We start from the raw sequence: 13,709 nt of genomic DNA on the forward strand, positions 1-13,709 counted from the left end.
CTGAATCACTAAAAAAAACTTACAACTGCAAAAAGAAGCTAGTGAAAGTCATCTGGCCTGGTAAAATAATACAGATTTTAAAGCTTAATTTATATTTTCTGAATTTAAACCCAATAAGAACTACATGGTAGTGATTGCAATTTGTGATTCCTAATATTTTAGTAAAAAAATCATTAAAATTAATTTTGTCTGTTAATTTTACTTTTGCAATGTTACAGCTAAGAAATCTAAAATTATTTTTATAGCCTATACTATGTTTCTATTGGACCATGCTATTCTAGATGATGTAAATATCAGATTTTTCTAATCAATTACGTACATATATTCTCATATTTAGAAGTTAGGTGGCCTGCCAGGGGCTATGGCTCACGCCTATAATCCTAGCTATTCACAGGAGGCTGAGATCTGAGGATTGACGTTCAAAGCCAGCACAGGCACTAAAGTCTGTGAGATTCTTATCTCCAATTAACCTCTAGAAAACTGGAAGTGGGTTTGTAGGGTGGCAGCCTTGTGCTGAAGAACTCAGGGACAGCGGTCAGGCCGAGAGTTCAAGCCCCATGACCGACAAAAATAAATAAATAAATGAAATAAAATAAAATAAAGAGGTTAAGTGGCCTAAAATCTTCAGACGAGTCTTGTGACCTTAGGAATGTTGTGTATTGTACTCTAGATATTGATTTTTTTCATATAAAAGAGAAAACTCTAGATCTGGCCATACTTTATTGATGGGTCATTTCCAGCCCTGAGTTAAACCAGTCACCCCTATGGTTATGGCTCAAACCTTCAAATGGATTACGTTCTTCATAGCCTTGAACAGATTTTCCCTTTTTGTCTATGTATGTCTAGGGTCTTGGTTCTGAGTCATAATCACCCTTCACAGGGAGCTAGCTCTACCTTTACTTCTCCATCACAACCGGCATTCATTTGTTATATGGTTTCTGACCGCTCCCATAAACATGTGATCTGACCAACACTCAGTATATATCTTCTGGATCAGTAGCCTGTAACTTTCACCTGGATCTTGCAAACTGCCCAGCTTATTTCCTTAAAATACCAGAAATGTAAAACTGAAAAGATGATAGGTCTTTCTAGACAAACACTGCAAAGTATATAAATAAAATGCTATGGAGTATACCCAGAAATATTACAAAGAATTTATTTCTTCTGCAGTTGTCCACCATCCTCAATATTATGTTTAGCTAACTTAATTTTCCTTGGATCAAATTTATTCAAAGTTAAATTTCTCTTAATAGGTCATCTGAGTAAACAATTTAAAGTGTTATTTGCCAGAAAAACAATATGTTTCCAGGCTTCAGATGAAATCGGCAGTGTCAGGCTAAGCAAAAACAGCCTTAAAAATTCACAAGAGAGTTGAAACAATTGCAGGAAAAAAATTGGAGCCTGGAGGTCAGTCTTTTTCACTCAGTTCTAAAGGTAAAAATGTAATACTGAGTTTCCGCTAAAACCAGATCTTGAAGGGGAAAGGAAGAATGCCATTTCTGTACAACTCCAAAATGTCTAGAACACTGTATTCTTAAAGTGGCAGCTGTCATATGAAAGTGTCTCATCCCTGTTTTGCCACATATTACAGGTAGAAAAGACATTTTCCTACAGACTCCATACCTTGGGCTTCCCTAGGCTAAAACTGAGTGCTCTGGGAAGGGGGAGGGGAAGAGGTGTAGTAAAAGAAGTGCTAAGGTATGGTATACAAAGCTATACTTATTACAGGCTACCAGGAGTACCTTGGAGTGGAAAGTGAGGGGTTTGTCAGATTTTATTCTGGAATTTCCTTGTAATTTTCAGATTTGTGCAATGGAAAAGTAATTGAACTTCATAGTTCATATGTCTGAAAACCTAACCAACTCGGTGTCCCCAAACAGGAAAACGGAAGTGATTCCATCTCTAATTTCTGAATTGACAGCCTTCCCTTGGTAGAATCTAAAGCCAGAAGTCCTGTGAACACCCATTAGAAAAGACCATAGCATCTCATGTGGCAACTGCACATACCTCATAACAAGAATTGTATTACTTTCTGCCTGTGACCTTGACACTATTAATCACATAGTCACAGCTTGCACTCATGTCCCCCCTCTCCAATGATCAAGTTTCTGCATAAACAATCACCCCTTCAAGCACAGAGGGAACTCTGATTCATCATCTCTGTCAAGTGCATAGCTGCTGCTGACATCAAATACAGGAAGGGGTAGAGCCCAGAAAACACCAGGCTTCTTCCTAGTTCCTATATTAAGATTTTTGAGAGCAGACACAGCTACATTTGTTCAGTACAAATGCTGTTCACTGCTTTCAAGTCCTAAGAAAAAGTAGGCAACACTTGCAAATGGACCTTTGGCTTACTCAAGCTCAGTCCTCCTACTCAACGATAAGTGAGAGACAGAGGGTGAGCACTACAGTGCCCCCAACCTAGAGGGTCACATTCTTTAGTTTCAGGTACTTGCAGTCAACCATGATCTAAAAATATTAAATGGAAAACTCTAGAAATGAACAATGTGTCAGTTTTATATTAGTTACTACAGTTATAACAGTTCTATTAGTTATTATTGTTCGTTTGTTGGGGTTTTTTTTATGTTTTTTTATGTTTTTTGGTGTTTTTTTTTGCCGATCAAGGGCCTGGACACAGAGCCTGAGTTCTGTCCTTGGACTTTCTCAAGTCTAGAGCTTTACTATTTGAGACACAGCACCACTTCTGGCTTTTTCTATATATGTGGTACCAAGGAATTGAATCCCAGTATTCATGCATGCTAGGCAAGAACTCTACCACTAGGCCAAACTCCCAACCCCTGTTAAACTGTTTTATTTTAAAGTTTATCATAGGTGCATATAGTACATACAGACATATGTATGTACTGATATATGTGTGTGTGTGTATATATATATATATATATATATCTACACAGATACACACACACACACACACTATTCACAGTCTTAGCTATCCACTGGTGGTCCTGGAACAAATCCCCATTGACAAAGCCTCTATTGTGCTATTAAAATGGTAATACCAATATCATAGGTGCATATACAGACATGTATGTGCTGACATATATGTGTGTATATATACACAGACACACTATTTATAGTTTTAGATATCCACTGGTGGTCAATCCCCATTGACAAAGTCTCTATTGTGCTATTAAAATGGTAATACTAAGCTCGGGTTTTACTTTGGTTTTAAATTTAATACCTACTCATACTAGAAGCAAGATCTCCAAAAGGGTCCTGGGGAAGGCACCATGGATCTGAAGCAGCAGAAGTGGCATGTGTCTCTGTAACATATTTTGACTACATGGTTACTAGATACAGATGGTCAAGGGAAGCTAGTAAGCAATGCCATGTACAAGATCTCCAAAGCTAGTCTGTGTGAGATGATATTTGAGCCTCCCTGTCCAGATGACTGCTCATGCTTAAGCCATCTCTCTGTACAGGCTGTTCATGGAACCAGACTGGCCACTTTATTGAGAAAAATGGTAGAGGATATGGTTCTGAAATCTCTTGCACTGTGACCGACCTGTAATGGTTCAACAGATGGTGGGAAGTTCCTAAATACACTCCTACTAGAAAGCTACCCAACATGGAATACTAGCTTTATCTTACTTGTATTACTTTATTACCAATTCTCAAGCAGCTGTGAGAGAGAAAAGCATTCATCACAGTGTCACAAAGAAGCAGACGGGCTTTGGGAACTTAACTATGTTGCCCACAACCCACAGCTTCTAAGCTGTGATACAAAACCAGGAGAGAAAGACTCCAATCCCAGAATAGAGATGGGGTTCTTGGACATGCATAGCCATTAAACAATCTTGAGAAGTGTATGACTGAGTTGAGAAGGACAGATGTGTCCAGTGATAGAAATCACAGACCAAAAATGATGTAGGCCCTATGTTATTCAGTTACATTAGACACAAGATATGGGCAACTAAGCATCTATCTAGGTTTTCTATTCTATTTTCATTGATAAAAATTTAAATCATCACTGAAGGGTGAAAATAGAGACCTTTCAAACTAACAGTATTCTGTCTCCACAGCCTGGGGAAGTCAAATCAGGGTTCATGAAGGCTGCAGTTTCTGACATGTTGAGATCTGAGTCAGACTTTCCCTGTTTCAGGTTTGCACATCTCCATATAGAGTCAAAGGTCCTACAGCCTGGTCCCTTTAGTCTACAGATGAAGAAGTAAAGAAATTCTCATATTCTCTTTGGACCTGCCCTTTGCAACATACATAGGTCCATAAGGTCCATTAGTTCTGTTTTACTGTCTCCCATTTCTCTCCTGAAATCATTCTTCTCTCTCTCCCTTACCAGCTTTCAATAGATGCTCTTTTTATAAACCTGGATATCCTCTTTGCTACCATAAAGAGGAATTAGTTCTCTTAAAACAGCTTTCAGTGCATTTGGATTCTCTATCCCTGTCTTAGTATTCCCTGAAACTGAGTAATGTCACTCAGGACTACCTACTCACACCCCAAAACATGGCCCCAAGAACAGGTAGCAGAAGCCTCTATACCCATTGGCTTTTCATATAGCCAAATTCAACAGTAAGTTAGTCATACCATGTCTGAGTTTATTCTTTCCATACCAAACGTGACAATTAGGCTCTTAGAATCTGCATTTCTATTCTTCTAACATCTCAGTCCCTATCAGCCTATCAGCCAGAGAAAGATAGTAAGAAAGTGTTTGGCTAGATCACCCAACAAAGTCCTAGTCACAGAACCCAGACTGTCCATTTAAAGTTGGCTTCAGTCAGTCCTTGGTTTTTCAGAACACATATCACACTATCCATTCAGTTGGGATACTCAACCCATTCATGGCCATTTTTCTTCTTTATGGCTGCCATGTGTTTTACTAACTTTCAAAAATGTTTCTGAGCATTTAATAATGACCACAATAATCTTTTAATTCTCCACCTTGAAAACTATTTAGGGTTTGGTATGATGGTGCAGATGGGGTTTGGTTCTTTTCAGCTTTAGGATAACTTGCTGAAACACTATCTTTTCTCAAAGGCCTATGACTGTTGGCAACAATAATGGCAGTTTATTATCAATGATGGATACACTAAAATGACACTGGTATTTGAGTATAGGACTGGTGTGTTGTTAAGCTCTGGGCCCTAAGAAAAGGCACACATGAAATGCCAAGAGTACATCAGGTAATGAGGAAAGCACCAGAACTCTAATGAACACACTAGAATAAAATACATCCATAGAAACCATAGTTGGATTTAGTACACCTCACAAGCTAAGAGTAGTTTAAATATTTTAAACATTGTTAAAAAATTAAAGACACTGTTCTATATGGCCAGCAATGCCTAAAACATTTATAAGTGTGTCAAACCCCTGGTATGAGGAGCTTGGTCTATTCAAGTGAGGTCATTTCCCTAAGGATCAAGAGCTGGAACCCAATAATCCCCAGTTCCCCTTGATCCTTTTTTTATTTATTTTCTTTTTCAGGGCAAAAATATCATAGGTAAAATATTCCATATATTTAAGAAAAAGCACAATACATATCAAATATAACAATAAATATATATTTCTCTCAAGAGGATCAACACAATGGGCGAAGATCTGACCCAAATTTTCATTACTACAAAAGTAAGCCAGAAAAAAAAATACCAGAGAAGATCTCAGGGATCAAAGAAAAGAACAGTACATCCTCACCCATCCTACTTTCAAGGCATAGTCTCTCACTTGCTAGCAGGCATCTGCCTCCACTCTTGGTATCGGTGTGGGACTGGATACAACTTACCTTTTTCCTCAGTCCCACTAGGAAGAAGAAAGGAAGGGAAGAAAGGAGGAAGAAGTGAGTGAGGGAAAGATGGAGGAAGGAGTGAGCAAGGGAAAGAGGGAGTGAGGGATGAAAGAAGAAAGAAGGGTAAGAAGGAGGGAGGGAGGGAGAGAGGAAGGGAGACAGGCAGGCAGGTAGGCAAACAGGGAAGAGAGGGAAAGAGGGAGGCAGGGAGGAAGAGGGGGAAGGAGAGATTTCAATAAACTCTTGAGCTTTTATATTTGGATTTCTGCAACAGCTGCCCTAAATATCATTACAATGTTTCTGTATTTGAACTCAAAGAAACAAATAAGAAGACATGGCACCCAGCCTTTCTTCAGCCAGAATAAAAAAAAAAAGATGGCTGCCACTGCTTGACACACAGCCATGACCATTACCTGGTTCAGTGCAGTTCTTACTGCTCCGGAGTCCTGCATCTTCAGAAGTCAGACTGTCATTCACCTGCATTAGCTTCCTCCCCACCATCCACTTTCTGTCTTCTCCAATAAGGTCCATGAGGTCAAGCTCTGGGGAGAAAAAGACAGTAACTATACATCACCAACAGTTGACTTTAAGCTTTAGCCATGCTAGGTGTCTAGTGCCTTAATCAGCCATCATTTTCTCCACTTCCCAGATCCTTAGACTATGCTACCTCTACTCGCCTGATAGCTTCCTCTAGCTGCTGAATCCCATTAACTCCAACCAAGACAGCCCTCAGCCAATGACAGGAATGAATTAGTGTGTAATACTTGACCACTATGGCAGAATAACCTTGAAGTATGTATTCATATTCAGGATTCAAGTTTTCCCCCAATACAAACATGTTCTTGTGGTATGGTATACAGTACAACTATTTTGATAAAGTGTTTTTGATTAATGGCTGTCTCTTCTCTATCTTAATCTACTGCATCCAATGACATGCTTAAAAATATTTAACAACTAGAATATCTTAAGGGAAAAAATAGTACAGATTTATAGTCATTCAATGGTTGCTTTCCATGGTATTAGTATTCCCATCCAGGCCAATTTCAGAAGACGAGCATGACATTATTGAGAATAGATCTTAGAAAGAATTGAGTCAACTCCACTAAGACAGCATGATCTGGTTTCGACCTACCAATGTGTACTGTTCACTAGTACTTACTAGAACCACCTTCCAAACAAATCAGCTACCATTTAAATACGCTTGGGATCTGTCTCCTGAGGGTAACCTAAGGTAAGACACCATTTCATCATCCCCAAAGCATTGGCCAGTGAAGGTCTGATATACATCAAAGAAGGAATGTTTGGAAGTGAGTATAAAGTAGGGCTTAAGTCTCTGCTCTGGCAAAGATAATTGTGAAGCTAAAGCCCTAACTGAAACAACAGAGACTCAACAGTATAGGAGGGGAGACATGGCCCATTCTGTTTAGGATATTTTGAGCACTAAAAAGAGATACATATTGCCTGTGGGTTAAAATACTTCTAGGAGGAAGCTAATGCATAGAGAATACCAAGAGAACACAAAAAAATGAAGGAGGGCATGAAAAATATGTGTGGGTATGATTTCTGTATATTTTATGGATGGATGTAAACCCTATCTATCCACTGAAATGTCTAAATGGGGATGACTACTGAAAAGTAAAAGAAGAAATCCTAGTGAATCCAGCATTCTTCAGAGAGAAAGTGGAATAAAATAATCTAATAAAGGAGCATAGGAAAAGGGAAATGAGCAAGAAAGCATGGTGTAGGGAAAGTAGACAAGAAAGAATTCCAATATAGACTAAGTTAACAGTCTTCACTACCATGGATAAATCTGACAAGATAAAGGCAAACAAATGATAGTTGAAACTTGACATCATTCGAAGATGGGAACATTCCTAGCATCTTTCCACTAAAGAAAGAAGCAATATGAGGCCATAGCTACATCTTAAATGTCTACAATAGCTGTGGTCAAGAAAGAGACAGTACAAGACACAGGCCTAACTCATGGGCTCTGTGGCCTTCGTACAAGGCCATGGTACATATATCTAGGCACACTGGTATCATATTCTGAAATGTTCAATGAGTCATCATAACCCGTTCTCAATTTCTATAGTGATTCAGAGTTTTCAAGTTATTTCATCTACATTTTTAAGTTTATTCCTTATAACATTGCTTAGAAAACACTATCTCTCAAACTTACTCTAGCTTAGAGTAAGTACTCAGTAAATCACCATTCGTACTTTATAAGAAGGGTAAAGTGAGACTTCTGAAGTTTCTGGATACCATGAAGTTTATGGGCAACTGATTAAAGCCAAAATGCTACCTTCATCATTTACTACCAATTGGAGGCTGATCTCAAATGTTCCAGCTCTTCCAACTTACCACATGGAAATCCAAAGTAAAGCACTCATCAATAACCCTGAACAATGAAATGCAGGTTCTAGATATTTTACCATGTCAGTAAGCACTGGAGAGAGCAGAACAATAGATTTAGACAAGGGGCCCTGGCATTTGCTAGAGTTCATAGCATCTAAAGACAGAATCATATTGTAGCTAGAAGACTGACATTCTATTGTCTCCACAGTCCAAGTCAGAGAAAAGTACTCTGTTGAACTGCAATCCCAAAATTCAGGAAGACCCCAAAGATTTTCAAAGAAGCAAGAGTATCCCTTAAGATGATTTTCAAAGCTCCTTTTTATGCCAAGTTTCCATGGTTCTGTAATTCTAAGAGAAAAGCTGATACCAATTAAGAGATGTAAAAGTAAAGCCAGCTATTGTAGCAGAAAATTAGGGGAAAATTTTTTTACATAATGATTCAATATCTTCAGGAATTAGAAACTATTAAGGCAGCACCTCTGGGTTCCAAAACTTACAAACTTTTATCTCAACAAAAATAGACTCAACCACTGACCACTGATAAAATAATGCAGAGGCCAGAGTTTGAGAAGGAAAAAAAATAATGAAAATATTGAGTTACATTCATTTCCTTCCTAGTGAGAACCAAGTTTGACAGAACCAATTCATTTGTCCTCATAAGACTCCTAGTGAGGTAAGAAGAGGCAATATGTTTCTGGGCCAACTTACCTTTAGTGTAAGTCAGAGTAACTGTGATTTGCCTAACATCAGAGACAATTCATTTCCACATAAATGACCTTTAATAGTTTTCATGGCTTCTATGTATGATAGTATTTATTATGCACAAAGAGTTTCCCATTCATCATCATATTTCAGCTTCATAATAGTTTCATATGGCAGTATTAGTACTATATTTTGAAAATAAGAAAAGTAAAACATACAACGATTAAACCAAGCTCACAGGTGAATAAAGTAAAATAGGAATCTGAACTACTGTCAAAGACCAAAATGTGTAGATCCCTAGATTACAATGTAATGTGTCACGGCTGCACTAGATAGACAAAAGATGGATTAAACAGTCTGCACCTTATATGGGTTATGGTTAATGACTCTGTCACCAGACCCATGACCACAGTAATTATTAGAAATTCCAGTGAGACATGAGTCCTTAGAAAGCCTCATAAATGAAGGAACAAGACAGTTCTAAAACTCCACTCACATGATGTTCTGTTCAGCCATGACCTGGAAGGTTATATTCCTGCATTTTGAGGAGAGAGCCAGTGATGAAACCTTGAAGAGTGGAAGGCAACTTGGATATGGAAAGGATTTCTATTTTCACTCTTCTCTCTTTGCTCACCTCCCCAGCTTCCTTAGACTGTTCTGTTACAGTGAAGAGCCTGCTCTGCAAAGCTACACTTAAGCAATGTCAACAAAAACACTTGGCCCTGGCCCACTGCATTCTTGGCTCTTCATCTGCCAGGCCCTGGAGTTGCATGTTAACCTTATTAGGCAGGGGGAGGGGTATGGGGTACAAGGAAAGACAGTAGACTCATATGTCGCATGTCACCAGCACATACATCCTATATTACTGTGGCCTCTGAGAAGAAGGGACAAGAAAGAGAGGACTATGGAGATTGTGTAGGGGTGTGCTGGCAGGAAAGGAAACCCTGTTCTCAATCTGAGACTCAAGCTGCATGCACTGAGGAAGGAAAGAAAGTGGAGGCTGGGTGCCAAGTTTCCATTACAAAGCTGTGTGCTCACCCTCTCATGCTCTAGCTTGCTTGTCTGCTCTCTCTCTCAATCTCCTCCCCCATCTCTCCCTTTCTCTCCCTTTCCCTCCTCATCTCACTCCCTACAACCCTCTCATCTTTCTCTCTTGGTGTCTATCCTTTCTCCATCCTCCTTCTAATGGCTGGAACATAAGAGTCCAAGGATAGACCAAGAATAGATACGCTTGAGTGCCCCCCTCCACAACAAACAGCTCCAGCTCACAGCCGTTACCCCAAAACTAACGAAGGGTCTCTTGGGGTCAATCTGTCCCACAGGGCTTCCAATCCTTTGCAAACATTGGCCCCAGGCCCAGAAGTCTCTGTGCTGCAGGGATTAACTCTTTCAGCCACCTGGGAATGCAACAGATGGAGGTGTGTGGGTAGAATCCTCAGTTACAGCCTCCTTTATGCTTCTCACCCATGTTCCAAGTGTCCTTCCTGTGCCGTATCACCAAACCTTCTCACAATGAATACTGATCTTTTCTCTGCTTTTACAGATGGGTAAAGCAGCCAAGCTGGAACTCAATTCCACACTGACTCCAAAGTACAGAGATGTGTTTTCTCACCTTGTGTCATGAGTTCCAGAAGCCCAGGGATGGGGCCTTCCAGAACTCACGGGCTCCCTTTATAAAGGAATATTAACTCCAGAAACTGAATGCTGCCCTACTTTCATAAAAACCAGAAGAGAGAACTACCATTCCCAAATATCCAGAGAAACAGAGTGCCTCATTCACACATGCAGGAACTAAGTCAGTGAAGAATCTGAACTTATGGCAGCAGCCACTGATTTTCTAGGCTGGCTCAGCCTTCTTCTCCAAGACTATAAATACCCAACCGTGTAGTTTACACAGCTGCCTCCACTCTAGCCCTGGGTCTTCACCCCAGGGTTGGAGGTGGCGTTTGCATAAGCCAACAGTCAGCAGACTGGACTGCCTTCTGCAGACTCTAGTAAGCAGCACCATTCTCCAAATGTCTTGCTTCAAGACTCCACCCCTCAAGTCTCAGCAGGATGCTTTGGGTGATTCTGTCCTGTGTCTGTAGTGTGAGGTATAAGTGTGTGTGTGTGTGTGTGTGTGTGTGTGTGTGTGTGTGTGTGTGTGTGGTACATTCATGTGGTGGTGCCCTAGCTTTACACATGTGGATTTCCCCCTATGGATTTCTGAAACAAGAATCTCCCACTGCATTTGTTTGTAGTCCTTGGAAGAAGCACAAATTGTGGAAATTGTGGAACGGTTGCACCTCACCAAACAAGCTGACCAAACCCACCAAAAAAAGAAGAAGTGGAGGCTAACTATGCCACCAAGTTTCCAGAAAGAGGAGATGCAGAGACTGTGGAAAAAGAGCTCTCTGAACTGCAAAGAAGCCATGGATTTTTCTAGTCACTTAAGCACTGCGGCTTTGGGAACTAAGAAACCAATGGACTCATCAAGATGTCTCCAACTCAGATACTGCAATTAACAGCAGTATCTGTTCATACTTGATGCAAACTTATTCTCAGTATCTCCACTCCCAGAGAAAACACTTGTTTAGGTTGAACTCAGTTTAGGACCTGGATCCCTCCTGGGGCCTCCTTCTCACTTGAAGTGTATGGGGGAGGAGGGTATAACCAAACCCAGTACCTAACTAGTTGAAGTGGGTCACTTCACTCTGCAAACTGCATCTTAAAAAAAAAACATCCACAGATCTCTTGGAAGACTGGGTCAGAGATATTGCTCCAAGGCCCTCAGGGCACTTCAGAAAGGATATTACAAGTGTACAGGCAATGAATTCTGCACTAGCTCTGAGTGCTCCCCTGAGATCTCCAATAGAGTGGGAGTGAGCAACCAAACAGCAGTTGTGCCTTTAGAAGCAAAGTGGGAGGAATAGAAGTGAAGAGGATGGCGCTCTGATCAGCACAGTTTCCATGTGGAAGAAGACAGAGTGAAAGTATGAGGGACATTCTCCTCGTGCTCTAACTCTGCAAACTAGCCCCAGACAGAAACCAGCACCTGTTGGATTTCAACAAACACACAGGACTAAGGAACAAACACTAAAAATCTCATGATATTATGACTATACCTGCTGAGAGGAAGTGAAAGGTACTTCTTTAAGTTTCTCAGGTGGCAGAAAGCTGTGTCTACCAATACCTACCCTCTCCCAGTAGCCTCAACACACACATGTAAGGTCTAGAAGTCACATCTTTTAACCAAGACAACCTTTATATTGGATCAGCTAGGATGGGAAAATGGAGAGGAAAAGCTCAGGCTGTGGCAACAGGTGCACCCACAACACAATGAAAGTGACAGGGATCCTTGTGAAATGCAAATCACCTCTCACATAGAGGCTTCCAGTTAAAATGCTACTCATATTCTCCCAGCCTAGGAAGAAACTATGGGAAATGAAATGGAAAAATAGGCAGAGGCAAGTGGGATCACTCATATTGCTGAAACGCTACTCAGCTCCCACAATAAGCCACTGTGATCAGTCTGGGTCTACGTTTACAAACAATTCTGCAAGTTATTGGGATTTCCTCTATCCTCACTGGCCAGTATGATAACCATCAGCCACCTGTGAATCTTATTTCACACATGGCTATCCAAATGGAAACTGATTTTTATTGTGTTTGATTTTAATTAAATACAAATTTAAAATTTAAATATTCACATGAGGCTTCTGGCTACAGTAGCGTTGGCATCATCTCTATTTAGAATATACCAATTCCAAAGGCAAGAACAAAGACAGAACTCCTTTGGACACAGGTAAGCAACATTGCAAGAGACAAAGTTTGCTCAACTTCGGTACTCTTTTTGTTTCCTTCTTTGCCTCAGAAGAAGAACAGCTGATCTTGCTGGCAACAGAAAAGAATGGAAAGGTTCCTCTATATTTTAAGGTTAAAAAAACTCAAATAGATTAAAAAATCATACAAGATCCACTTGGAAAGGTAATTGCTTATGAAAATACAAATTCACCATTGTGGGCAATTGGGTGACTTGGAATTCTAGCCCTCAATCTGGGCTTTGGGCATTGGAGAAATTGAATCTATTTATCTCAATTACTGCATCTGAGAATTGACAGGCATGAATAAGTTTGTTTCTAATGTTCCTTTAGCCTGCATTCTAAGTGTATGTTTTAAGTTGAGGATAGAGGATAGAGTTATCTCGTGAAGGCTGATAGAGTCAGTCCTCAGAGTTGTGCACTCCAGGGGGAATAAGAAACATTATTTTTTTGGAAGAAAATATTAGAAACTTCCTACTGGTATTATATGAAATTCTAAAAAATGAGAAAAGCACCCGCATTGAGTCTATAGGTCAGTATGTGCAACCATTAACATAACACAAGAGCACCTACTGCACATAGCAAAGAGTCTGAAGGAAGAGTGCAGAGAAAACATGGTACCCTTCCTAACTCTCTTGCTTTCATACAATTATAGCATTGGGGACTTTTCATGGGTTTAATTAAATGGATTTGCTAATATTATTTAAAACAGTACAATCTTCATAATACTTTGAAATGAGACGGAAGCATGAATTTGAATTTTTAAACTACTGATAGCAAATCATTTTTAAAATTCTGACGTTAAACATGAATTATGTATTTCTGTACAATAAAAAGATAACTACTATAAATACGAAATTGCTTCTGAGAAGACACACAGCCATCAGGTAAGAATACTCTTTGTAGATATTTTTAGAGAACACATACATATGCCCACACTATTTCCTCCCCACATGTCCTTCCAGATGAGATTTTAATGAGCAGCAAAAAATTGCTTTACTATGGGAATTTGTTCTACAAGGGCATTTGGAAAACAAATATTAAGGAATTTTGTTACTCCTCCCACAATGATAAGAATCAGCAGACTCTAA

General features: G+C 39.7%; 1 protein-coding gene across 2 annotated transcripts in view; it reads right to left on the reverse strand.

The window, feature by feature from the left end:
- The window catches only part of Slc24a3 (solute carrier family 24 member 3), a 479,159-nt gene that overhangs the window by 400,027 nt on the left and 65,423 nt on the right, over positions 1 to 13,709 (reverse strand). Inside the window, exons 1-2 of one of the 2 annotated variants that reach the window (XM_090351935.1) lie at positions 9,315 to 9,368; positions 6,175 to 6,303 (exon numbers count right to left, since the gene is read on the reverse strand). In XM_090351935.1, the coding sequence (XP_090208061.1) occupies positions 6,175 to 6,292 (118 nt within the window). In that variant the 5' untranslated portion in view covers positions 6,293 to 6,303; positions 9,315 to 9,368. Of the gene's footprint in view, positions 1 to 6,174; positions 6,304 to 9,314; positions 9,369 to 13,709 lie in introns of those variants that run through there. The other variant, XM_090351934.1, reaches the window with a different exon arrangement.

The sequence above is a fragment of the Megascapheus bottae genome, chromosome 18 (assembly GCF_031878675.1).
Source record: "Megascapheus bottae isolate mThoBot1 chromosome 18, mThoBot2.hap1, whole genome shotgun sequence".
NCBI lineage: Eukaryota > Metazoa > Chordata > Mammalia > Rodentia > Geomyidae > Megascapheus > Megascapheus bottae.